General features: G+C 50.8%; 1 protein-coding gene across 1 annotated transcript; it reads right to left on the reverse strand.

The window, feature by feature from the left end:
• Positions 1-16,158: 16,158 nt before the first annotated feature.
• Positions 16,159-17,456, reverse strand: IER5L (immediate early response 5 like). Its single transcript, XM_077836002.1, has one exon. The coding sequence runs from the start codon at positions 17,284-17,286 to the stop codon at positions 16,168-16,170; it is 1,119 nt and encodes a 372-aa protein (XP_077692128.1). The 5' UTR covers positions 17,287-17,456; the 3' UTR covers positions 16,159-16,167.
• Positions 17,457-27,771: the final 10,315 nt, after the last annotated feature.

Genomic DNA, 27,771 nt, shown 5'->3' on the forward strand with positions numbered 1-27,771 from the left:
ACTGGAGAGATTTTCCATTGACTTCAGTGAAAGTTGGATTTGGCCTCCTTATGAGGTACTGAGCATCTTTCTCCTCTCTATCCATTAAGGCTCTATGGATGTCAATTAATCTTTGAGACCAGTGTCTGTTTTTCAAACCCTAAATAAACAAAACAACATTCATTTCAAAACAAATAAATACATTTTCCCAACGTGGCTCGAGTTGCCCCTGGAGGAGGCTGAGTTCTGGTATATTAATTCGTAATTTCATAAATTTCCATCAACTTTCTCACAGTTAGGCTCACAACTGGGGTAAGCCTACTAGGCCCCAATTATCACTGTCAGGAACTATGGGCTAGAGTTCCCACAGCTGAGCCTGGTGCTAACCCACTCAGTCCTCAGCCTGGTTAAAGAGACCACCTGGGCTGTGGCAGAATCTCCTGATTGGCCCGCCCACCTTAATGGCTGCAAGGAGCCAATAGGTCTGCATTTAAGCTCAGCTCCAGGCTTGTTCCTGTCTGGTTCCTGCTGCTGGCTCTGAACCTTGGCTTATCTCCTGGCTCCACCAGCTAAGTTGGCCTCTGGCTCTACCCACTGGGCTGGGCAGCAGTGCTAATCATTGGGACAGCCTCTTACTCTAACCCAGGGATTGGCAACCTTTAGCCCACAGTCCACCAGGGTAAGCCAGGCCGGTTTGTTTACCTGCCGCGTCCACAGGTTTGGCCCATCACAGCTCCTCCTGGCCACGGTTCACCGCTCCAGGACACTGAGGGCTGCGGGAAGTGACGTGGGCCGAGGGATGTGCTGACCGCTGCTTTCCGCAGCCCCCATTGGCCTGGAGCAGCGAACCGCAGCCAGTGGGAGCTGCAATCGGCCAAACCTGCAGACGCGGCAGGTAAACAAACCAGCCTGGCCCACCAGGGGACTTACCCTGGTGGGCTGTGGGCCAATGTTGCCGATCCCTGCTGTAACCACTAGGTCAGACCAACTTGTCCCTGACAACCACTACAGGTCCCCTCAATGAGGCCTGGATCACAGCTCGGGAAACATTGCTCTAAAAGGATACATGATAAAGGTAAAGAGCAGATTCAGATTAGTACACTCAACTACAGCAAAGAGGTGAAGTAGGGTGACCGGATGTCCCTTTTTTAAAGGGACAGTCCCATTTTTGGGGACTTTTTCTTATACAGGCACCTATTCCCCCCATCCCCTGTCCCATTTTTTCACAGTTGCTATCTGGTAACCCTAGGGCGAAGTACTGTAACTCCCTGTTCAGTGTGTGTGCACCATGTCCCCCCGAGGCCTGATCCATAGTTGTCAGGAACCTATCACAGTTCCTCATTAGGAGCTTATTTCTCTCGCTCAAGCAGTGAAGGTCGCCGCTCTTTGTTCTGAAGATCCTGGTTCAATCCCTCCGACAACTAAGACTTGGGACAGAGACTATCTTTTTGCTCTGTGTTTGTACAGCACCTAGCACAATGGGATCCTGGGCCATGATGGGGGGCTCCTAGCTACTCCTGCAATACAAATAATTAATAATAAGATGATGTGGTGACAAACACATTGGAGTTAATAGTCAACAGCAGAGAGAAAGAGATGTGTGTAAGGGAAGCATACTGGGCATTCACTCACCAGAGCTCTGTGAGGGAGTTGGGACAAAACATGAAAAGCATGTGAGTGCACTTGATCTTGCAAAAAGGAAATAAAAACATGCAAAATGTCATGACTTTTTTCCCCTCAAAAGGAGGTGATTTTTTGAGCAAATGGTCCTGGTTTAAAGCAAAACTTTCAACACTTCAAAATGCTGTTGAGGTCAGCATCAATGCTCACATTATAAAAACACAGGTAAATAGTCCCATGTTTCAATGCAAAAGCCACATTTTGGAGAGAGGGGGAGAAAATGAAGCTACATTTGCGGATGGTTTAATAAAAAATCCCCAAATGAAATTGTGAAAATGTTCATCAACCCACTGACAGTTTCCCTCAGTCCTAATGCTCGTGGGGACACAAAGCTGCTTCTAAGCCAGCACTGGAGGAGTATGCATGTACATGATCCAGCAGGAGATCCATTACAATTCTAACCCAACCCTTAGGGGATGTGACTTTGTCTTTACCCTGGTTATAGATAATTAAAAGCTGATTGGATCAACTTCAAAGTAGCTCTCTGTTCCCTATACAGCCATCATCCTGATATGACAAGGCTTGGAGCAGGGGTACTGCACAATCACTGCCCATGTGCTGTGTGTCTGCACAGTTTGGTATGGCTCTGTGATAAGAGAAAGTACTCTTCCCACCCACTCCTTATATTGCTGGGATTCTCTTTCAGCTACAGTCCACATATGGGGCCCACAACCAGCTGGGTTGTAGGGACATCATTCCATGACATGTCAAGGGGCAGCGCTTGTATCCCCTATTTCCTGTCCAAGGCCCCCATGAGGGAGGGAAGTATTATCACCCCATTTTACAGCTGGGGAGCTGATACACAGAACAGCTAAGTGATTTGCTGGAGGTCAGTCAGGAGGTCTATAAGAGAGCAGGGACTTGAACCCAGGACATCTGAATCTCAGGCTAGGGTAGCACTCCACCCTCCAGGCTATCCTTCCTCACCTTTACCTCTTCTACTGCATGTATTGATCCTGTACAAGGGCTAGTCTGGTGGGGCAATGACAGCACAGTGCCATGGCCAGGCAAGGACCAGAGACTAGGGGTGAAATCCTGGCTCCATTGAATTCAATAGGAGCTTTGCCACTGACTTCAGTGGGGTCAGGATTTCATGGTGGGTCTTGGGCTGCTGTGCTGGAAGGAAGCATCTTGTAGCAGTTGCTCATGTGTCCCTCTTGCAGAGGATTTCTGTTGGGAGCCATGGCCAGCCCTTTGCTGGAGGGAAGGTTTCTGTACTGGCAACTTGGTAGGAGGAGAATAGTCATAGGGTGTGTGGGGCGTGGGATGACTTCTCACCAAAAGAAAATCTCCCCCCACTCTCCCTTGTGCAGGCTTTATCTGGTTTCCAGCAAGCAGGGGGTTAACTCTCTGCCTGGCCCTCACACAGCTGTAGAGGGTGGAGTAATAAGCCAGGGCTGGGCCAATCAATGTCCCAGTAGGAATATAAGCCAGGATAAAGGCAGCTGCTATAGAGGCAGGTTTCAGGATAGGGATTGGGCTCTTTACCTGCTCAATGGGACTGGTGTGAGGCTTAAAATGCAGGGGTGTGAAATGAGCTGCTTAGGTAGAATGGGCCTTGGAAGGGTAAAGAGTTTATCCAAAGGCTCCACAGAGTGAGGTGGAAACAAAACTGCTACAGTAATAGTGGGGATCCTTCTTTAGGGGGCTTGCCTGCTTCTGGGGAAGTTCAGCTTCCTCTCTGGGTGCTGCTAGCCTGTCCCAATACCCCTGAAAAGCCATGCTTTTTAACCTGTGAAATGCACCAGATTGCAGTGTGGTGGGGATATATTAAAACAAAATATTTTTGGGGTGGCCAATTGCCCTGAAATCTTATCCCCATTCTCAAACACATGGTTGTACATCCATAGATCTTAAGGCTAGGTGGTATCATGGTGATCATCTAGTCTGACTTCTTGCATAATACAGGTCAGAGAGGCTCATTGTGTGTTGAGCCCACTAACTCGTGGCTGAATGAGATAATGTCTCTAAGATATCTAGCCTTGACTTAAAGACTCCAAGCAATGGAGAATTCTCAGTTTCCTTTGGCAGTGTCCCAATGGTTCACCACCCCTCACAAGTAAGAATTTGCAACTTATTTCTAGTCTGAACTTTGCTGACTTCCAGTCATGGGATCTTCTTTTTAACTTTGCTAAAAGAGAGCCCTCTGGCCTCAGATCTCTTCTCCCCACATAGGTAATCATAGACCATGACCACGTCCAATGCATCTACTTTGTTTTGACTACTGACCAGTGTGTAGGGTCAAGAAAAACTAAGATGTGACCATAAGTAGCTGAATTAATATTCACGCTGTGAGGGCTTTGTCTACACTGGAAATGCTACAGTTCCCATGCTGAAGCTGTACCGCTGTATGCTTCAGTGTAGACACTACCTATGCGGACAGAAAGCATTCTCTTGTCAGTGGAGGTAATCCACTTCCCCCAGAGGTGGCAGCTAGGTTGACAGAAGAATTCTTCTATTGACCTAATGCTGTCTACAGGGGGACTTAGGTCAGCTGAACTATGCTGCTCGGGGCTGTGGATTTTTTACACTCCTGAGCAATGTAGCTGGGTTGATCCAATTTTCTAGTGTAGAGCAGCCCTAAGGGCCTGTCATCCTGAACGATGTGCCCTTATCTCCAACCTGGCACAATCCAACATCTCCAGAGCTGTGGGTGATGGCGCCTCTCCCTGAGAGCTGCCATTGCACTGATGCTTCCCAGTAGCCAGGCTAGTCTGCTGGAGGCACACGATGGCTGGGGGGAGAGTGTCTGTCGGGGACACAGGAAGGCTGGGGGGAGAGTGCCTGTTGGGGACACAGGAAGTGCACCCGGAAGCAGGAGAAAGACAGGCGGCTTCTGAAGTAATTGCAAGGTGAGTTCTGTGACTGATTTGTATTTATCTGGTTATGTTGCATTAGCTGTGGTTTAATGATTAATAGCAGGTAGGAATACAGGCAACCTACCAGAACCAAGGGAGTACAAAGGCAGACCCCTTTGGGGTTCACAAACCTTCCTTTGGGGACCCCGACTTATCCTTTGCTGTGCAAATACGGGTGTCCTTCTAGGCAAATAAGAGACAGCATAAACTAGTGATTAAAGCACAGACTTGGGACTGTACTTTCTATTCCTGGCTCTGCCAATGACTTACTGTGTGACCTTGGGCAAGTCTCTGCTCTGCTCTGTGCCTCAGTTTCCCCCATTTGTAAAGTGGGGATAGGGATAGTTAGCTACTTCCCAGGGGTGTCTGAGATATGCATCATTCATGTCTACATACTACTCTCAGATCCCTAGATGCCAAGTACAAAGAGTTCTTATTAACTTACCTTTAAAAAACATTGACAGTTTCTTGCTATTCTCATGTTTCATAAGCTGAGGATTTCTTCCTGTGTCCCAAATGGTGTCATTGTATTGTCAAGACAGTTGTTTTGTGGCTAAATATTAATTTCTTACATGCAAGACATTTTTAATTGTAATTTTGCTGAATAGTTCATTCCTTTGTGATTAGATGCAGTGGTTAGAAAATATTTTCTATAACTCTGCAGCTTCCCTTTAACTTTCAAGACAGACCAAATAAACCTTTAAATCAAGGGATAGGATTAAATCAAAGAAGAGCATTAATCATCAAAAATACTAGCAGAATACAGACAGGTCAATGTGAATAATTACTGCTCGGATGCTAATTATGCACCACTACACAAACATAACATATTAAACACACTGCTAACATGAATGGCCTCTCGACCATATTGCTTTGTCCCTCACAGCTATCCTACTGTTCTCTCTGCATGGGAGTAATTCAAACATCTGCTAACATAGGCACATCCCAAAATATATTTCTGCTAACTCTCACACAAACTGGGGAGACCTTAGCAGACAGAAAAGAGAAAGGGGAAGAATCTGGAACTTGGACCTAGGGAGTCTATGGAGACTTGGGTTTAAGGAAGGGCCGATTCTGGGGAGCTTGAGATAGAAAAGTGCTTTTACTGGCCTGATCCCAGATACATGTGTGACTTCCTCCTTGTCTGACCTACAGCTTAACCAGGTGTTGAGTGGCCACTTCTGCCACCTTTGGTCGGAAAACTCATTTCTTGGCTTCCAGCTTTTTAATAAGGGGCCTGATCCAGTCCCTCCTGGAGTCAATGGAAAGATTCCCGTTGATTAGAATAGGCCCTGGATCAGACCCTAAAGGAACTGAATGCTGGTGAAGGTGCTGAACAGACAGCTCTGGGCATGCTTCTCGGCTATCCTGCACTTTCTACGGTCACTTACGTCTGTGCAAACTAAGCACGAGTAACATGCTGCTGCAAATGAGTGGAGAGCTCTTATCTGACTGTATCTTAATCCACTGTGCACGGGTGCTGCTCTTCTTCTGTGCTTGCCCAGCGACTAGCACACTGGGGTCCTGGCCCGTTACTGGAGCAATGCAAACCCCTGGCCAAGCTTGCAAGGCCGTACGTTCAACTCAGTGGCATTTCTCAGTATCTGGAATGCAATGACTTTTGGACACCACATCCAATCAATTCCAACAGTTCAGGGACTGTTCTATGAATGCACAGAACCCTATTGATTTTGGCGAACATTGGAAAACCAGGAGGAGGAAGTGGGGCATACATAAAGCCCCTGGTATCTGGTTAGCAGAGCTAGCACCTTCAACCACCTTGGTTATTGTCTGTAGAACAAAGAATCTTAAACGGGGAGAAAAGTCAAACATTTCCTTGAGCTTTGTCTGTTGTATTTCAGTGCTAACAGTGACCAGCGGTGCTCCACTCTTTATATCGTCCCCAACCTTCTCAGAGTCACTGCCAGGATGGGGAAGGTTGGTCTTGTGGCTAAGGCACTGTTAGACTCAAGAGACTTAGGTTCAACTTCCACCTCTGCTGCAGACTGTTTGTGTGACTTTGGGCTCGCTGGGCCTTAGACTCCTGATCTGTAAAATGGGGATAGTAACACACCCTCTGTGTTTTAGCTAGGTAGACTGTAAGCTCCTCAGAACTGGCTCACTGTGCGTGCCTGTTCAATGGGGTCCTGATCTTACCTGGGGCCTCCGAGTGCCACCAGAACTCATCTAAGAATAAATTCTAGGATGGATTTAGCTTCATAGGAGGAGGCACAACACCTGCATCCTCTGAAAGGGGCCTGCTACCAACCTATGGCACGGGGGCCAGACTCAGAGCATTTATTTCCAACCGGTAGCTTTTGAAAGTGTGGCAGAGTACAACAAAGATGTAGAGACCCACACTTGGAAGGCACTGGCCTCTGGCCACAAGCAGCTTCTTAAAATGACTGCTTTCCAAGCAGGCACACCTGCCCCTTCTTAAAGGGGCCAGCGTGTAAGCAAGCGCTCTCCCTCCTTTGTTAAGGAAGAATCTCCATCTCTGCTCCCTGACAGAGCAAGGTGACTCCTACCAGAAAATGCGGGATTCTGATAAGAGACACTAAAGAGGCCCAAGAGAGACCTCTGCATTTGATCTAACCCTGGGAGCATTCTGAGTGGAAATGATTTGCTTGCTGCTATTTTACAATAGCAGGTTAGGGTCTAGGATTTGTTTACTTCTTTCTTTTTCCCAAGGACAGACAGTAGAAGCTCCAGGGAGGGAGAGATGTTTATGCACAGTGAAGAGCAGGCCTTTTCTCTTCACTTTTGTTCGTCCATAGCCATCAGTCTGGCCTGGCTCAGAGGCTCTATGGCTACTTTTGCTGCATGGAAAACTGGGCTTCTTGCTCTTTCCTCATCTCTTCTCAGAATTCCCTCTGAGTTCTCTGGTTCTGCTGCAAACCTTACTAATCAAGTTCCCTTCCTACTAAGGTCTCAGCCCCAGTCCTGGAGAGCACCAGGCCAGATCATTAGGTCACAGCAGTAGTGGCCTTGAGGCCACCTGGATGTGTGTGGTCCTCTCTTTTGGTTGCATTTTCCTTCCCTCTCCACTCTCCAGTGATGTGGGCACGTTGGTGCTGCTCATGAACAGATCCTTTTACTTTACTGCACAGACAGCCAAGAATGAAAGGCATGGTTCCTGATCTCCACTGGTCAAGGACCAAAAGTGGAACAAAGCCTAGGAATGAGAGAGAAATAATAGCAAGAAGGGATGGAAGGAATGATTACTTCAGGATAAATAGCAATGTCTCTAACCTCTGCTCAGTGACACCAGGTCTCTGAGGCTGGAAAGCTTTCAGTCATGGCAGCAAGAGAAACCACCAGATCAGTATGGGATGGGAGCAGATTTGGTACTGAGATGAGGGATGTCCCCTATAACAATAGAGGGGGGGGTGTGTGAATGGCAAATTTCCCATCCCCCCCGAAAGGGTTTAGGAGATGTGCAGGCTTCCTCTGGTAACAGATGAGATCAGCCAGACCCTGTGTCCTTCCCCTCACTCCAGCCCATCTGTTCCAGCCTCTTTTACAAGTATCTCTAAGGGATCAGAGGCCAGGAGGGAAGGCTGTCGAGGAGGGGAGGCAAGTTATGCCCTGTCTTGTCAAGGTGGGCACAGCTCTCCTAGCCTGTAGTCTGGGAGAGGCTGTGGGTTCTGGGCTTACAATGAAGGGACAAAAATTTTCTGGGGAAGAGAGAAAGACTCTGTGTGTGTGTGTGTGTGTAGGGGAGCAACCTTACACTGTCACCTCCCTTCCAGCCAGAATGCTACTGACATCATGATTAATTTATCAGGTACTTATGAATATGCAGATGAGGCTCCAGTTTCTAGGCTCCGCTTTCAGGAGAGAGGCTGTGTGATGAGGTTGCTGCTGCGTCTGCTGCCTTCTTAAGAAGAGAAATGTCCTGTAGTGGTGTTTCAAATATATAAATAAATGAATTCACCTCCAAATAAGTCAGGAACTCAACAGTCCCGCCTGAGCTGGGAGAGCTACGTATTTCCCTTTGTGGGTGGGGTTCTTACCCAACCAAGGAGTCAATTACTTTTTCTTGTGGGGGGACACATCTTTGTCAATGTTGTCAATTGCAGCCTCTTGTCTGTTTCAGTCCATAGGAGAAGGCAAAGAAACTTTTATCCTGGGAAATGTGGCAAGGCTTGATTTGCCCATAGGAATGAGGAGGGAGGGAGCTGACTACAGGTTGTGGGGGTGGGTAAGGCTGGGGGAAGGTATCTGGCTACTGGAGCACAGGGCCACAGGGTTCCCCAGGAGGTGAAGCCTCCACCAGCCGCTCCTTCCTCTTGCAGTTGCAGCCCTGGAAGGCAGAGGAACCGGTTGATCAGGCAGCCTGTTTATAGAGGGCCTCGAGGAGGGAAATGCTGGGGTGTGTGCGTGCATGTGCGTGTGGGAGGGGGCTGGTTAAAACAAGCTTCTGATGCAGCCTGTGGGACTGACTATCCCTGTCCCAAAGGGACCGTGGCAGCACCAGAGAGTAAAAACGAAAGGACTGTTTGATGCACCAGAGTTTGCTGGAAGGTGGCTTGATTGGGGGAGGGGCTGCAATAGGCAGAATTAGGCCAACTAGTTCATGGGAACCTTTCAGTGAAGGAGTCATGGCTGCAGGTCAGTCACTTTGAGGGTTTGGTGCATGTTCGGGGAACGAGGGGGTCCCGTCATTAAAGTGGAGGATTGGGACCCAGATCTGACTTTGATTCCTGGTTCTGCCACATCCCATAACAGCTTTGTGCCTCAGTTTCCCCCTCTGTAATCTGGAAGTGGGGGGGATAATCCCCTCCTGCCTCAAGCAGCAAGGCTGTTGTGAGGCTGGATTAATGAGGGTGCCTACAGAGTTTGGCAATTCCCTGATGGAAGGGACTGGAGAAGGGTGAAAATATTATTTTCCTCCATGTCACGGAGTCCCCGGGCGATGCTCTGGAACTGCTCCTTATGAAGCCAGTCAGGACTCTGGGGAAGTCTCCTCTCTGGGAGCAGCCTGTCTGCAGGACACACAGCTCTCACAGCTTCCACCTTCCTGGGTCTGACCTCGGAGCATACAGCATCCTCTGCCCCTCCGTGCGCTTCCCACAGCCAGTCCACCCAGGCGGGGTCCTGAGGGGGCCAGAGGTTCCTGCCCCCCAACTCTGCAGTCAGACATGACTCTCAGCCAGCCAGTAAAACAGAAGGTTTATTAGATGACAGGAACATGGTCTAAAACAGAGCTTGTAGGTTCAGAGAACAGGACCCCTCAGCTGGGTCCATTTTGGGGGGCAGTGAGCCAGACAACCACGTCTGGCACTTCACTCCATGTCCCCAGCCAGCCCCAAACTGAAAGTCTCTCCAGCCCCTCCTCCTCTGGGCTTTGTCCCTTTCCTGGGCCAGGAGGTCACCTGATTCCTTTGTTCTCCAACCCTTTAGCCCTTGCAGGGGGGAAGGGCCCAGGCCATCAGTTGCCAGGAAACAGGGTGTTGGCCATTCTCTGTGTCCAGACCGCTGCACACACCTGCCCTCTAGGGCTCTGCAATGATCACACACCCTTATCCCACCACCTAGATACTTCAGAACTGCACAGGGGAAACTGAGGCACCCCCACAATATTCAGAGGAAACATTAAGAACAGTCCTGCTTCGTCACACTCCAACACGGCAAGGAGGCAGCTCCCACCCTTCCAGGATGACTAACTCTCACACAAACTGGGGAGGCTGGAGCAGGGTCCATTAGAAAGCAAGAGAAACCATTTGCACCACCGCTGGGCAGTGATGTGTGGCGGGCTTCATGTTACAATTCTGCCACCAAACTGAACAGAGGGTTGGGGTGATTTGACTGACTCTGGGGAGCCACCACTTCTGTGGATGCTGCTAAGCCATCCCCCGCAGAGATGACTGACACCGGGGGTGCCCTGGAATAGGTCTGAAAAGCTCCAGGTCTCAGCTCTGCTGCATTCCCATGGACACCAGTTGGCTGCTGTGTCAAACCACGTCAGCACAGATCTTTTCAGCAGGTGGCATTTGGTCTCTTTAACAAATGGGGTCAGTTCCCTCCCTTGGTTATGGGAAAATAGGAAAGTGGAGAGATTCTCCAGCCACTCGCTCCCAGCTCTCCGGGAACACTGACTAAGTCATGGGTTTTGCCAAAAGTGAAGAAGGGTAATGCCATTTGCTTAGGGACCCCTGGTCTCTGATTACTAATGGGCAGAGAGCAAGAAAAGCTGCATTAGCAGTGACCCCCAAAACCGATGGATGGGCAGGTGGGTTTACACCTCCGTAGCTCCTGAGATCTGAATCCCGCCATGGTCTCCTTCCACACACAGCTTCCTTAACACAGCTACCCCTCCCCTGACATACACTGCACTCCCCCATGGACCTTCTGTGCCCTGTGACACACTAGCCAGGGGAGGTACCATTTGCCCCAAGAGAATTGTGTCCCAGAGCAAAAATGTTCCCTTGCAGTTTCTTTTGGGGGTGGGGGTCAGCAGATCAGAAGAAAATACGAAAGGAGTGATGAATGGCTGCCCATCTCAATAGCCTCATGGCCTGCAGTGCAACCATAGGTGAAAGATGCTGCAACATAGGCCTCCTTCCTCCCCCCGCAGCTGTGGGATTAGTAACGTCACACTAGCGATACCAGGTGGAAATAGTCCCTTGCCTCCGTCACAGCTCTGCGAGAGGCTCAAGAGACGTGGGATCTATTCCCCCTGTACCTCCAACAGTCCTTGGGCAAATCACTGAAGACCAGACCTTCCAAAGAGCTAAGGGGGTCAGATGCTGAACTAAATTTTCCCTCCAGTGTAAATGGGGACAGTACTTCTATAGTGCTCTCCCTCAGGGGATGCCCCAGCATCTTGTGAACATTAAGTATGCCTCGGGACATGGTAGAGATGTACCAAGTGGGCACCCACCACCCCAGCTTCCACCCTGGAGGGGGCAGGACTTGTCTCATTTCCCCAGGGGAAGGCAGATGTTTGGTTTAGAAAGGTTTGTCTTGGGATTTCACACACATCGCCAACAAGCCTCTCTCTCTCACAAGGTGCGTGGGGGAGAAGTCACCGAGAGATGACCCAGAGAGACTCAGAGATCCCAGGAGAGATGGGATGAGTTAGCCAAGTAATTGCTCCTGAGCAAGAGCCCAACTTCACAAAGCATGGCCCAAAAAGGTGTAAGTACCAGCTCCGAACCCTTCCCAATGGGCCAAAGCACCTGTGATCTCAATGCTTTGCCCAGACACAAAACCTAAGTGGAAAGAGAAGTGTCAGATTTCCTCCCATTGGAAGAAGATGCATTTGTTTTAAGTGGAGCCAAGCTACCATTCCAGGATCCATGTTAGAGGGGGTGGGATGTACTTTTTGTAGTTCTGGAGGATACTATTAGCCAGGAGTGACTATTAGCTAAGATGGTCAGGGACGCAACCTCATGCTCTGGGTGTCCCTAAGCCTCTGACGGCCAGATGCTGGATGACAGGAATGGATCCCTCAATAATTGCCTGTTCTATTCATTCCCTCTGAAGCATGTAGCATTGGCCACAGGTGGAAGACAGGACACTGGGCTAGGTGGAGCCATTATAGCTGTTCTTATGTGCTAGATGGAAAGCCCATCATCGTAGATGGCTCTCCAGGGCTGGGTCTTGGTTTTTGGAAAGCCTTTGCCCCCGTTCACCTTCTTCAAGGATGGAACAGCCCAGAGCCTCTCTGGTGGCACCTCACTGGTGCCACTCTTGGGAGGAAGGAGATGTTGCACCAAGTGAGGCAACTAAGTAGGGGTGCTGCTGGGTCCCTGTGGTAATTAAATAGGAGGCAGACGCTTCAGGAGGCCAGATGCGGCCTGGGCAGCCCAAACCCAGGACCTGTAAGATTCTCCCAACCACCCTAGAGCTGCTGCTGGCCAATGGGCTGGCAGGGGTATGGGAGCCAGGTGCACCCATGACCAGCAGCGTCTCTCACCGCCCCCCAAATGTGTGGGGGGGGCCCCGAGGCTGCCAGCAAAGAGCCGACTTCTAAAGAAGGCCGTGTGCCCTTTAAAGGGGCACCATCGAGAGGCGGGTGCGCGGCGCCCCTCGCCCCACATCCATCCTCATTAAAGCTGAGCGAGGAACTTCAGTCCCACGCTGATCTCTCTCTCGCTTTCCCCCGGAGCGGTTTGTGGTGTTGCAGGCAGGGGGGAGGGAGGCGGGGAGACACAGCAAGCGCCTGTTCAAGCCCTGGCACCAGGGCTGAGCTCTGCTCTGAAGCCCGCTGCTCTCCGCTCGCCAGCCGCCGGGCGCTCCGCGGCGCAAAGTGAACGGGGCAGGGGGGCGAAAGCTGGGAGCTGGAAGGAAGGGCGCTGGGTCGGTTTGTTTAGCTCTGCAAGGGGAGGGGGGCCAGTTTTTGCGCTTCTAACAAAGGCTCACGGTGCTGCTGCTCCCCCGCCCCCTTGGCCATCCTCGCTGGGGCCCGGCCCTCGGGCCCCACGGCGATCCGGGCGCCCGCTCCCCAAAGCTCGCCTCTGCCAGAGGGGCAGGTCGGAGCGTCTGTTCCCATTCCCTCAAAGCAGCGGGAGGGCTGCAGTGCTCAAAAACTGGCGCTAGGGGGAGCTCTGACAACTGGCTTCGCCAGAGAGCCGGGGTAGGTTTTTAATGGAATAAAATCACAATAATAATAATAATAATAACACAAAAAAGATTTCGGAGACTTCGAAGAGAAAGAAAGAAAAGAAAGAAACCCTTCCCCTGCAGAACAGGAGACTCCTGCCCGCAAAGCCAGAAAGTTGGTGGGGGGGAGAACAGTTAAAACACCCAGTGAAAGGCGCCCCCCCTAGTAATTCCAGGCTGACACAGGGCGATTTTTAACTTAAATGTTGTATGTGGGTTATTGGGTACACACACACACGTTGCTACCTTGTGATTAAGCTCGATATAATCGACTAAACGTTTGCTTGACTAATCGGACTCTCCTGTTGTTTGTGCCTTTCCAATGCGATTTTTTTTTCAGCCCCTCCCTTCCCTCTGGTCAATATCTCTGGAGAGGAAAGCACAGGACTTCGTTGCGATCTTTGGGGGGTTTTTTTTAGGGCGAATCGTTGCAGCCATCGGCTCACAAGAGAAATCGTGGCGACGCTGTTGTAAAAGAGCTGGACTCGCAGCGGCACCAGCGGTGGATTTTGCTCGAAACCTGCACGCTTTTTGTACGGGCTTTCAAAATCCTCCTCTTCTCAGGTCAGCCTGTAGGTGGTCAGGGAGCCTTGATTACCGTCATTCATTTGGTTTTTTAAGAAATAAATAAATAAAACACACCACCAAGTGGCACAGCGTGGTGATAACAAACTGCAACTTAGAAAACAAACAAACCCCAACTTCACACCGGGGAGGATGAGGCAGGGCTGGGGACGGAATTAGCTGAGCGCGCTCCGCCTGGGCTGAGACAGGAATCAGCTTTGGGCCCCCATTTTTCAGACCCCTCTCCACGGCTGGTTTTTTTATGGGTCAGCTTGTGGACTCGGAGACCCGTTGCTGGGCTAAGGGTATTTGTGTATTCTGGGGCTAGTAGTTTTGTGCAAACCAGGCACGCTGGCTTTTAGTTGGTTTAAAGCAAGGAGCAGGCCCTTGCCTGGAGGAGATCGGATTTATGTAGCTGGAACATCCCTGTCTCCACCCCGCTATTGTCTTGAAGTAGATGAACGGTTAAGACCTGGTTACAATATAAGCCTAGGCAATTAAAAAAAAAAAAAAGCAGTGTTTTTACCTCCCTGTTGTTGAGTTGAGGGTCTCCTAGTGTAGGCAGAAGTGCTGTTCTCTGGGTGGTTCAAGGGCCTCTTAGGCAAATGCTTGAGCTCAGTTAATCTATGCCAGGGGTCACCTGAGAATCGCCCACCTGGGAAACTTTGAATAAGTGGCATCTCGACTCAGCTGAAAGCTAAAGATTTGTCAGCTCCTTCCAGTAAAAGACTTCAGGCTAGAGCTAATCTCCCCCCACCCCAATAATGTAGGGTGGGATCTACAGATTCCCCCAAAGAGCTTAGGGGGATCTATAGATCCAGCCCAAATCGGGACGCCCTGCGGTAGGAGGATTCACATCGCCAAGCTTGTGAGCTCCAGCGATTCCATCCACAGTGTGCAAAACCTTCCCAGAATAGTCCCGGGAGAGCGAAGAGGGTTAAGCCCACTTAAAAAGACCACCACAAACTTTATAATGGACTTTTTATTAAGATTATAAATTTAAACAAATCTGAACAGTTTTACCCGGTGATATACCATTCAATCTGCACAAAAATACAGGGATACAAAGAAAAAGAAAAAAGAAACCGTTTGGCAAGGCGCCTCTAGTCACATAGTGCTTGTAGGGTGAGGGTTGGGATGATAGGGCTGTAAAGGAACAAAACAAACCACCTTTTTACAACAAAAGGTTTTTTTTTTTTTTTAAACAAAATTCCAAAATAATAACAACAACAACGTGGTGGGGCGAGTCAAGGGGCCACAGCTCTGGTCACAAGGACCAAGCAATGCTGGTTTTAGGCTTTGGAAGGCTGAAACCAGAACAGTCCAACTTTAAAACAAACCCCCCCCCGCACCCCACATTGAAAGAGACGTTAGAAGTGGGGGGACACGTTTACCTGTGGCCGTCGCATAGCCCTAGGTGAAGGTACACAAACACAGACCGGGGGGGGGGGGGGGAAGAGGACTGCAGAGCAATGCATGATGGGAAATGTAGTGTGCCATGTTGTCCCCAAACCCATCGTGTCCGCTTACAAAGTCGTGGCCGGCGGGACTCCAGGTCCCATGGAGCAGCCGGACGAGTGGAAGGGGGAAAAGACAAACCCGCCCTTCTCTCTCCCCCCGGAGAAGCGACGGGGCTCTGCTGCGTGACCCTGGCACGCACCGCAGGCAGAGGGTCGCCGCAGACAGGTCTCCTGGCGAGAGGGGAAAGTTGAAATAAAGGGGAAAAACCCCAGAGCCAGCGAGAGGAAGGCTGCTCGCTGCTGGAGGGTCTGACCCAGGCTGCTGCTGCTGCGGGGGGGTGTTGGGAGGGGAGAAGAAAATGGAACTAAATGAAGTCGATTGAATGGGGGACGGAAGGATTTAATCCGCCCCGCGAGCTATGAACCTTGCAAATGCGCCAGGGGCCCGTCTCCCCCGGCCTGGGACAATTAGTGAGGGTGTCAGTGCCGAGGCCACAACAAACAAACACACACACCCCTCACTCGATCACACTCTGCTCCCCCTTTTTCTGGGGGATCCTTCTCCCCGCTTACAGTCCCCGAGACCTACAGGCAGAATCCCCCCCCCCGACCCCCGCTAGTCCAACGGCCCCTGCAAGCTTGGGCGTCTCTTCTCACCCCCCCAGCAAAGGCAGCTCCTCTCGGGGCAGCGAAGTGCAGCTTTCCAAACTCTTCCCCGGCACACACGGCTTCCTGCGGCCAGCAGCCCTGGCCTCACGTGGCGTGCTCCCGGGTTGGAGCCGCCCCCGCACTCAATACAAAATAAAGCCCGAGCGGCCACACGGATAGTTAAATAGGTGCTTTTCATCTCTGCAAAAATAAAGTCCCACGATCTGCGATTTTTATTGTACAGTTTATAAAACATGAGCTCGGCTTCCCCCTCCCCCGCCCGCCCCAGCCGCCCGCCCCTCTTTGTTTCAGGGGCCCCTCCGGAGTCCGTGTCCCTTGGATCGCTCCCCCCGCGTCCATCCCCGCCCCTAAAACGCCACGATGGCTCGAGTCCAGGCTCCCAGGCTGGCCAGCGCCTGCTTGCCGCACAGCTGCCCGTTGAGGGGCTGCTCACAGTCCGCCTGCTGCCGGCTCACCAGCCCCGTGAAGCCGGAGCCGAAGATGGAGATCAAGTTGGAGATGTTGGAAGAGTCCGGGGGCTGCTCGGGGCTGAAGTCCTCGAAGCGGGCTCGCTTGCTGCAAGGGGAGAAGGGGGAGCCGCCGCCCCCCACCACCACCACCCCTCCCGGGTCCCCGTCCTCCTCGTCCTCCTGCCCCGGGTAGTACTTGCGCTTGGCGCCCGGGGTAGGCGGCGGGGCGCCGAGTCCCGCGGCGCCCTGGCAGCAGCACGGGCACTGCGAGCAGCAGTCCTGGTGCAGGTAGCCGTTCTCCACCGTGGTCACCACATGGGTGTCCAGGTCCAGCACCGTGGTGCGGCTGCTACAGTGCGCCGCGGCGCCGCCGCTCGCTGCGCTCACGGCCGAGCCCGGAGGCGCCGGGCTGCCGAAGTCACAGCTGGCCGGCAGCGGGTAGAGCAGCCCCGGAGGAGCGCCGCTGTTGCCGCCGCCGCCCCGGTAGAAGCCAGGGGGAGAGTCTCTGCGAAGCGCCGAAGGGGCCGCCGGCTGCGGCTGCTGGGGCGGGCTGGGCTGCAGCTCCAGCGGCTCGTCCTCCTGGGGCGCCCCGGGCAGGAGCGCAGCGCACACGGGCACCTCCAGCAGCTCGCCGCCGCCTCTCCCCAGGGCTGCCCCCGCCGCGCCGGCCAGCCCGCAGCTCCGCGGCTGCTGCATGCCCGGCTCCGGGTCCTCGGGCTCGGCCGCCAGCTGGAGCGGGCTGAACTCCGGCGGGATCCCCCCGGCGGGCGCGCAGCCCGGGGGCGCCCCGAGCAGGATGCCGCCCTCCTGGTAGTGCTGCTGGCGGCGGCAGAGCTCGGCGTAGCGCTCGCTCAGGTAGAGCTGCCGGGCGTTGCGGAGCACATAGGAAACCAGCAGGTTCTTGTGGAGCTTGATGCCCCCGCGCTGGGTGCGGGAGCTGTGGATCTTGCGCAGGGAGAGGCTGATCAGGCTCTGGGCGTCCAGGGCGCACTCCATCCTCCTCCGGCCCCCCAGCATCTGCTCGCTCCGCGCTGGCAGCCAGACACCCCGGCCCGCATCCACACGAGCCGGGAAGGGGCTGGGGGCTGCTGGTGGGGAGGGGGGAGTCGGGGTCTGTCTCTGTCTCAGGGGGTCGCCAGCGCCCCGAGGGGAGCCACCATCACCGGTGCGCCCTGCGCCCCCCTCGCCGGCCGCCCGCCCGCACCTTGAGCGCAAAGCAATGAGCGCTCGTCTCCCCAGCCCCCGCTATTTATATGTCCTGCCCAGCCCCGCCCCGGGCTGCCGCAGCCTATCGCCGGGCCCGGCCCGGCCTGACGGGCAGGCGCCTCCCGCCCAGGAGAGACCGGGCTGGCCAATCAGGGGAAGGCGGTTCCTTTGTGCTATTCAAATACCTAACAGACTTGGGGCTGCTGCCTGGAATGTTCTCACGAGAGAGGAGCCGCCGCGGCAGCCCGCAGCCCGGGCCGGGGTGGGCGTGCGGGGCTGCAGCGGGGGGCGGAGAGGGGACGGGTGGGGGGCGCACAGCGGGTGCGGGGACGTGCACCAAGGGGACCCCCCCCCCACTCCTGGTCCTGCCCGTCTCGGGGTGGGGAGGCTGCTTTCCCCGCGGCTGCGCTGCCTCCCTTGGCAGGTGAGCAGTCACCATGTGCGGGGAGAGGGGGCTGGCCTGAGACGGTGGGTGGTTTCTGGGATTCTCCCTCCCTCCTCCTTCCAGCAGGTGGAATTGGGGGCGATGCAATAATAAAAATACTGAATAATTAATTACTAACAGCGTCCTAGAGACCAGAGCTGGAAAATCCCTCTCCCGGGCGTGTGATCCGGCCCCCACCTGGCCAGGCAGGGAAAGCACATGGCTCACATCCTACCTTCGGCAACATTGAACATGTGAGCGCCCGAGAAGACTGGGGAGTTCACCGGGCAGGGCAAGGGATGTTCCCACCCCGCTTCAGTTCCCACGTTCTTTGTGAAATGTTAGCATCCACAGAGAAGTTACAAAGAATTACCTTCCTCCAGGTCTCTTCGCCACGGGGTGCTGGGCTTCGGGAAAGCCAGCTGTGGACACGATCCTGCAACCACCTCGGCCCCGATCCTGCAACCCTCGCTGCGCCCGCGGAGCCCTGCACCTGCACGGATTTCTCATTGACTTCAGAGGGAATCCGGCCCTGATCCTCCTGCACCGTAGAAGTCAGTGGCAGTTTTGCCACGGACTTCAATCAAAGCAGGATCAAGCGCACAGGGGGGTTGACTGCATGGAGCTTATGGCAGAATTAGGGCCTTTAGCAGGTGTGTACATTTACTCCAGTGTCTCCCCCCTTTTAAGGCACTCAGTGTCCCTCCCCCCCCTTTTAAGGCAACACTCATTCCTGACTTCAATGGGGCTTCCTGCATGGCTCCAGTTTCAAGGTTCAGGCCCTAGGAAATCATCTCATCCATGCCTCTGACCATAAAGGGAAACCTCTTATTTGCATTTATTTATAAAATATGATTATACCAATAGAATAATAAAAATATTTTACAGATAAAAGACCATCTCAGGGTCTTGCCACTGACAGTATTTGCAGCTAACAGTATTTTATGCACTGCACAAACAGTTAAAACATAATACCCTTGAAAACAGTCTATACAATCCAAGTAAAAGACAAGTAGCAAAAACAGGGCACAGGGGATACCTCAGTGGTTTGAGCATCGGCCTGCTAAACCCAAGGCTGTGAGCTCAATCCTTGAGGGGGCCATTTAGGGCTCTGGGGCAAAAATTGGGGATTGGTCCTGCTTTGAGCAGGGGGTTGGACTAGATGACCTCCTGAGGTCCCTTCCGGCCCTGAGATTCTATGATTCTAAATAGGAGGAGAATCCCTGCTGAGGAAAGGGGGGTCCTGTACAAGGAGCAACAGTGGTAACTGCTGACAGCCACTCCAACAATGCAGCCTTCATTAAAGCTGCCCAGATGGGTATTTTTTCCTGAAAAATGTTTTCATGAAAACAAATTTTTCATCAAAACTTTTCTTCAAAAGTTGTTTGGGTTTTGTTGAAAAGATGAAAAAGTTAGGCCGAACTCCTCTCCCTCCCTCCCCCCCAGCTTTCTTGGTTTTTGATTGTGGAATCCTCTCTCTCCCCTGGGTTTTTTTTTTTTTTCATTATTATTTTTTTAACAAAAATCATGGTGTTGAAACTAGCTGTTTCCCGTAGACATGTCCGTCTTGATGAACAAGCCAGTTCTCAGCAGGGGGGGGAGGGCGGGAATTCAAATGCCAAATTTCAGCCAGCTCCAGTTTTTGGTCTTGCTTCTTCACAATGAGTGGGATGGGTCGAGGAAGCTGGACTGCCCTCTGTTTATCTGGATTTGGCCGTGGTGGATACAATACAAAGCACTTTTTAGGGCTTGATCCTGGGCTCCTCACTCTAGCAGTCCTTTCCCATGCAAGCAGCCTCATTAACGGCGTCTTCTTCTTTCACATGGTTGATGCAGAGCAGCGACTACAATTGTGCCTGAAGCTGATGGAGCCAAACGGTTTATTATGTAAAGTTTATTGCAGTGATGCCTCCTTCGTATTTATAAATTGGGCAATAGGTGATGATATCTTTGAAGGTCTGCCGTGGGGAGCCACCCTTACATGCCAGGAAGTCCTTGATTTGTGGATTAGATCTCCACATCTACCATGGTCGGTTGGGATTCGGTTCAGAGTTGACCAACATGTCTGTGGAAGGTCGAATCCAGGAACCTTCTGCGTGGGATCCGGCACAAGGTGCTTATTTTTTAAGGCTTGTTTAGCCCAATCTCCTTTCCAAGCCGCTGTCTGATTGTAGCCTGATTGCATGAGGCTAAGAAGCGAATGTTCCCAGGAAGGCTTGCGGGACTTAAGACGTTGCGGGGGGGGGGGGGCATTGTTGAGGTCTTGGTGGATAGGAAGACAACTGTTTTCCTGGATTCGCGGAGCTTCATGGAGTGTCGCAGCAGTTCAACATATCGGCGGGGGAGCGGTGTTAGACAGAACAGATAGCCACGGTGTTGGAGTCAACTCAGTGGTTCCAGTGATACACCGCAGCACTGCATTCAGCTGGGTGTCAACAGCAGAGGGCAAAGAAAATTATCAGGGGGCTGGTGCACATGACTTACGAGGAGAGGCTGAGGGAAGTGGGGTTATTTAGTCTGCAGAAGAGAAGAGTGAGGGGGGATTTGATAGCAGCCTTCAACTACCTGAAGGGGGGTTCCAAAGAGGACGGAGCTAGGCTGTTCTCAGTGGTGGAAGATGACAGAACAAGGAGCAACGGTCTCAAGTTGCAGTGGGGGAGGTCCAGGTTGGATATTAGGAAACACTATTTCACTAGGAGGGTGGTGAAGCACTGGAGTGGGTTACCTAGGGAGGTGGTGGAATCTCCATCCTTAGAGGTTTTTAAGGCCCGGCTTGACAAAGCCTTGGCTGGGATGATTTAGTTGCTGTTGATCCTGCTTTGAGCAGGGGGTTGGACTAGATGACCTCCTGAGGTCTCTTCCAACCCTGATATTCTAGGATTCTAGGATTCTAAGTTACGTGTGGCTGCATCTGCTCCATACTGGTGTGCAATATTCAGTTACCGCATATACAAATGCTGTTGTTTGCAGATGTTCGCAACACTGATGCCGATGCACCTCAGGTTGTACCTGGTAGTTTCTGAATTGTGTTGCCTCATGTTTTTATCTTTGCAGCTACCTCCTTGCACGATCAATCTCAGATAAAAACAAGAGCCTCCCTAACTTCAGTGGGCCTGCTCCAGTAATAAGGATGGAATTTGTGGTTAAGGCTCAGGACGGAGACTGAAGAGACCTGAGTGCTACTCTTTGTTTTGACACATGCTTCCTATGTGACCTTGGGCCAAACTTTTCAAAGGAGGCTTCCTTCTAGATTTGGGTGCCTCCGTTTTTGGGTGCCTCGCTTGGTACCCATTGGGCCTGATTTTCATTATTTCTCCTGCTACTCCCAGTCACTGGAATTTTGGGGTGTGGCACTTCTGAAAATCAGGCCCCCGGGGTCCTAAGTTGGACACCCCAAAACAGAGGACCCTCTTGAAAACTTCTGCCCAGATCCTCTAAACATTTAACCCGTGTTTAACTTTAATACCATGGTCACTGCCCTTGATTTTTATGGGGCCCTCACAGCTGCAAAATTAAGCACGTGCATAAATGTTTGCAGGATTAGAACCTTTGGCTTTAATCTTATTGTGCTTCACTTCCCCAAGTGCAAAATGAGGATATTAAATACTTCCCTACCACACCAGGGTGTTGTGAGGATAAATTCATTCATGTTTCTTGTGGGATGCTCAGCCCCTCTAGGGATGAGCACAATGAAAAATAGTCTAGATATTATTTTTGTATCACATCTTTCATACAAGCTAGATCCTACAGTGTATTATACAGTTACATAATACAGCTAAAAGAAAAGGAGTACTTGTGGCACCTTAGAGACTAACCAATTTATTTGAGCCACAAGTACTCCTTTTCTTTTTGCGAATACAGACTAACACGGCTGTTACTCTGAAACCTGTCATAATACAGCTAAAAAGTTAAAATAAAAGTATAGCCGAGGGAGAGAGAAATGAAGAGGGGTAAGCAAACGAGGAAGCATATGCTTTCAGCTGAGATTACAAAATAGATGGGGAACTGATGAGATGGAGAGTCAAAAGAAGGCAAATCTAGAGGGCAAGTGCTGCAGTGGAGAAGGCTCTTGCACCAAACTGGCAAGATTATTGTTTATACATTGTAGTAAATGTACATGGGGCTTTAGGCCTATGTTCACAAGGTTCATAAGTAGTTCCACTGACTTCAGTGGGAATTCTCATATGCTTAAAGTTAGGCATGTCCTTAAGAACCTTGCTGAGCCCTGGGCCTTACAGAATGCAGGAAAGTCAGGGAGCCTGGTTCTTCACTCTTTTACGGTGGTGTGAATGGAGAATCAGGACCCAATGTCTGAAGAACTTGGACCTGCTCCTGCATCCCTTACACTCCTCTAATGCCCACAAATCACTGGGTGTGCGAGGAATGTAAGCTTGGGCCCCTTTTGTAAATGGGGGGAGGGAGAGAGAGAGACCTGTGCTAGGGACCTTCCATTAAAGCCAGTGGGAGGCTTTCGATCGACTCCAGTGGGTTTGGATCACAACTTGGAAAAACAAAGGGAGTAGGCGGGAGAGTGGAGGGAGAATGAACTAACCCCGAGAGAAACAGGACAGCAAAAAGATGCTAGTACAAAAACCAGGGGCAATGTCTCAAAATGCAGCACAGGCAGATCCAATCCAACATACAGCAAAGTGATTTCTGCTACAATACAAGAACAAACCTTAGTTACATGTGCCATAAACGCTAGTCAGAAGTAGTGTGTGAGCTACATTAAGGAAATAACCCGTATAAGCTGTTCCGTGGTTTACTTTATAATTTTCACAGCCAGGTGTGCAAGAGCTTGTTTTTGTTTAGTGTTTGGTTTTGCTTTAAAGTGAGAACACGTGTTTAATTCTGGTTTGAAAACATATTGGGATTGGATATACAGCAGGGAAAGGAGACCCTGACCTTCTAGTCATTCTTTTGGAGCTTAGTATTTGTCTGGTCGAAGGTATGTTACAAATCTACTGCAAAAACACTCTATCTGAGTCCATTCCTGCCTTTGTTTTGACATCATTGGTAGTTGAGGTAGGGGTGCCAACTCTGACTGAAGCTTTTCCGGGAGATTTCCGCCCCCCCCAGCCTGATGTAATGTCATTTTCTTAAAATCGCCTATTAAAATCTCCGGGATTGCTTTCAGTATCACTGGGAGATCAATGCTGATTCCAGGAGACTCCTGGCCAATCCCGGAGGATTGGCAACCCTAAGTTGAGGGTGTACAGCTCCTTGCAGGATCAACCCCATTGTTGTAAGCAATATAATAATAATACCTAGATCTTATTAGTGCTTTTATCCAAGCGCTTTGAAAATCAGTATTTTTGCCCAGTTTTTTACGCATGGGGAAACTGAGGCACTGAGCAGGGACGTGACTTGCCCCAAGTCAACCAGCAGGCTGGTGGCAAAGCTGGGAATAGTCCCCGTGTCTCCTAAGTCACAGTCCAGTGCTGTTTAGGGAAATGCACTTGGCATTAACTTTGCATAGAAATGAGAATGAAATACCTGGTTTTCTCTTTCCCTTTGATTATGTGGATTGTCAAATATTCCCCTCTCCTAATGATGCTTAATAGCTGACACCTGCAAACTCCCCCAGGATCTCTGTTTTTTTTTTTCTTTCGTGTGAACCTCCCTAACCTTGAATCTAAAGGCTTGTCTACAACAGGGGTTTTTACACTAACATAGCTACACTTGTAAAAACGCCTAGTCCACCAGTGTGGCATATTCCCGTTTGAAACTTTTCACCTTGGTGCAGAGCAGCTACAGGAGGGGTTTGCACTGGTGTAGCCGCATGGCTGTAGCTACTCTGCTGTAAACCCCCACCCCCGTGCATGCAAGCCTTGAGATATGTCTTCCCCGATCTGCTGCTGTCCATTGTTAAGGGTGAAAATCTAAGAAGGCAGGAACAATTTTGGAGTTTAGGTGGTTAAAACACTCATTTCATTCAACTCCACTTACATTTATTGACTTATGAAATCTTTATTAATCCTTCTCAGCGCATGTGCATATTTGTTTTTTAATGTTTTTTTAATTGTGTAGAGGCTAAGCTGGTATTAAAGAGACTTGTCAAATAGAATAGGGTCAGGATTTGTCTTTGGTAAAAAAAAATGTTTCTACAAATATTAAAAGAAATAATTTGTTAATTTTTTTTGTAGGGAAAACGTTAATGAAAAAGTGTTTTCATTCCCATTTTGTTTGGACTGAAACCTCTCTGGCAGGGTTTTAACCCAAGCATTAGGCTAGTTCAGGAAACCCCAAAAGTGACTTGAAAACCCCCCACTGAAATTGACAAATCTATATTCATTGTCCAATAACCAAACAGACCAAATGATGAAAAGTTCTTTCAGCTTTAATTCTCTAAATCCATCTTGCCAACATTTAGGCACGGGTTTAATTTTAAACATGTGAGTACTACTCCTGTGTTTAAAGTTAAATCTGTACTTAAGGCCCAAATCCTCAAAGCCTGGTATTTAGATTCCTGACTTCCAGTGATTTCAGTGGGAGTTGGAAGCCTAAATACCTTTGAGGATCTGGACCTAAACATTTCCTGGATTGGGACACAAGGTATTTGTGTAAAAAAATATTTTGACAGATATGATTGTGAATACATATAATTTATTCTGCTATTAATTATCATTATATTTTGCACATCACCCAGAACTGAGCCATGCACCTCACAGTACAAATAGCACAAGGTCTCTGCCCTGAAAGGCTTACAGTCTAAGACCCCAATCCTGCAAACATTTACCCATGTGAATAACTTAGGGCCCCATGCAGCAAAGCACTTGAGTACATGCTTAACTTTTAAGTCCAGCCCTATTCAGCAAGGCATTTTATAGCAGAGCGTGCTAGCCCTTTAAAGCCAATGCCTGGTCACCCCACTATGAGGTTTCAGCCCTATAAGGCCCAGCAATGAGGGTGGGTGTGGTTCCTAGAGGGATCATGTGACCAAAAGGGACCCACATGACTGGGCATGGCTATATAAGAGCTAACCTGTTTCCTTCTTTCTCTTCTCAATGAAAGAGGTGCTAGAGATGAGTTAAGATCTGGTTTGTGTTACTAGGGAGCAGTCTTGGAAGGACAGCTGTAAAGAAGCTGAGGGGGGCCTGAACAGAGACTGGTATAAGAAAGAGTGGCCTTGGGAGATAATGAAGCAGATTGTCTTGAGTATAAGGCAGACTCCTGCCAGTGGTGTGGGGACCCACCTAGCAGAGGCTGTGGTTAACCTGCCTGTGACCACGGGGAAGGGCTTTTGTCTAGGGAAGATCTCGGACATTTTCTGAAGAGCTCTGCTCTGTTTGGACCCTCCTTTGCTCCAGACTGAGAAGACTGCTGAGTTGCTAAAGTGCTCAAGAAAGGGGGTGCTGAAGAGAAATGGTTGTGGACTGGCCTCTTTGGACAGGTAAGAACCAGTTACGCACTTAACTGTGTAAGGAGTGTCACTGAAGTTGATGGGGCTAACACTGCGGAGAGTTACTCAGGCATTCATTTCAGAGGCAAGGCCTAAGCTTTTGACAGAAGAACTACATGGGGGCTATTCATGGGGTGAGTGTTGGCTTCTGAATCCCAGAGGAGCTGACAGTACTGGTATGCTGTGCAGGGATTTCTACATAGCCCTACAAGAATGGCATGACAAGTTCTGGGGTAGGAGAGTTTCTTAGCCTGTGTGGGCTGGGGGATGGGCAGGGTGGGGACTGGGAGTCTCTTGGGGAGAGTTTAAAATAGAACCAAGAGCTTCTTGGAGAAGGTCGGTGGGTCCTGTTGTAACATGGCTCCTCCATGCCAGTTGTGAATCCTCTTGTCCCTCAAGGGGCTCTGTGCCAGTTGCTCATGTTGGGTGAATTTCACCCATATGTGGAGGGCCCAGGCCAAAAACCTCTGCAGCCCTTCTGCACTGTGGTAGGGCAGGCTGAAGAGAGGCCATGGGCTCTGCGCTGGTGTGGAATTAGTGGCTCAGACCTGTGTTTGAGAGGGGATGGGGGGGGTGGGGGGCTTGGTGACGGAAGGTGCCTTTCATGCTGTGTTGGTGGGCTGGGGGATGGTGCCTTTCACCTGAGGGCCCAATCCTGCGTTCCTACACCTCACTGTAGCTGAAACCAGTGGGAGGCTTGGGGCCGCATGGGCGGCAGGGTCAGGCTCTTAGTGGATGATGTGACTCTAGGAAACAAACATTTACGTGTTTTCCCCTAATTTCTCACCTGCCGCTGGCAGTGAACTTCCTTTATGTGCCACAAAGGTAAAAACCTCTCTTGCCTGGGCAAGTAGGAGGGTGACTTACCTGGCTGAAGCAGCTTTGATTCTTGTATTGTGTGCTCCTGGGTAGGATGGGGGAAGGCTCCCTCTGCATAAGAAAATGAGTGAGAAGCCTGTCTCCTTATTGATGGTGTATGTGGGAAAGAGAGAGGCTCTCTCCTCTAGCCTAGGCAGAGTGTGACAGCTGAGGGTTTGGATAGGCACGTTTGAGGAATTGTGTGCTTGCGTTTTGAAGCCTCTTCCCTCTTTGTTGCAACAGGAGGTAAAGTGCAGTCAATTGCTAGTTAGATCTGGGTGCACAATGTAACTGGTGCTCATGGTTGCTCCCTGCCTGCACGGACAAACTTCTAAACCCAAGTAACTGAAGGCCTAGTTAAGATTCCCATCCTCTCTCCCAGCGGGCTACACAGGCAGCTGAAGTCTGCTGAGGCGTGCTCATTAAAACATCTCTAGGTGGAGAGAGACTGTCTGAGGGCCGCATTGTGGGCATTCCCAGTGGGGGATGCTTGACTCCATCTTGATTGGCTTTTCCCGACTAGTCTGACAGCCTGAGCTTGTGGATCTTCAGGGCTTGTTGGAAGGCCAACCCCTTCTCTCGGGTGTTTCCCTGAGCTGGGGGATTGTAGCACAGGTATCTCTGTGCTACGGGCCGACAGTTCTTAATCAGTGTTTAGCCAGGCTTTGTGAGAGGCTTGGGAGGCTGAATCCACCCTGGATCTCTGGGCAAGGCACCCCTCTATGGCCACTAGATTCCCGCTGCACTAGCGGTGCGGTGGTCTTTGTTAGTACAGGAAAGGCAAAAATCTCTTGCCTGGAGATGGGTAGGTGGGAGGTAACTGGGTTATAAACTCTGCTTTATGCAATGGATGTGGCACAAAATCCATGTTCTCGAGGATCACCCCTGTCCATGTCTGCGCTGCTGTAAACGGAGCTGTGCAGAACCCACTTCCACTGTATGCAAGGGGGTGGATTTCTTTGCATGCCCACTCTCTGGCTTTGCGTGATAGAAACATGCTGGCTCAGCTGCATGGGTGGCCTTTCAAAGTCTCTGCTATAAAGGAGGAGAGTCACCCAAGGAAATAGGTGCTTGCATCAGTGTTGGGGAGAGGACTGTGTCCTAAGGCCCTTGGCATATGGGTGAGAATGGCAATCTAGGGGCTCCCAAAAAACTCTGTGTCTCCTTGCTGGGGAGGAATGCTCTGTATGGACAGATCCACGTGTCCACATGGCTGTTCAATTCTTTCTACTCTTCTGTTGACCCAGGGCTGCCTTTGTTCCCGTGTCCCATTTTCTTTGCAGAGCCTTAGACTCTTTGCTCAGGTTCCCTTCCTCTGATGCCAAGATCGTGGAAGCAAGAGAAGAGTCCTCTTTAAAGGCATCATTCGTGGCTGGTGTTCCAGTATCTGGGGGTTTAGCCCCACTTCAATCCCCTGGTAACAACACTCCCTTGTGGAAGCCACTTGGCATTGGTGCCCCACCCCCAGAGGTGGCTGAGTTCCAGTGACGGGCAAAAGAATGTTGGTTGTATCCTTTGCCCTACCAACCAGAAGTTGTGGGGCTCAATGTTTGTGGAGGATTTTTGCATCCGTGAGCAAGAGGTGCTGCTGAGGACTATGGCCTGCCCAATG

Source organism: Eretmochelys imbricata, chromosome 16 (genome assembly GCF_965152235.1).
Source record: "Eretmochelys imbricata isolate rEreImb1 chromosome 16, rEreImb1.hap1, whole genome shotgun sequence".
Classification (NCBI taxonomy): Eukaryota; Metazoa; Chordata; order Testudines; family Cheloniidae; genus Eretmochelys; species Eretmochelys imbricata.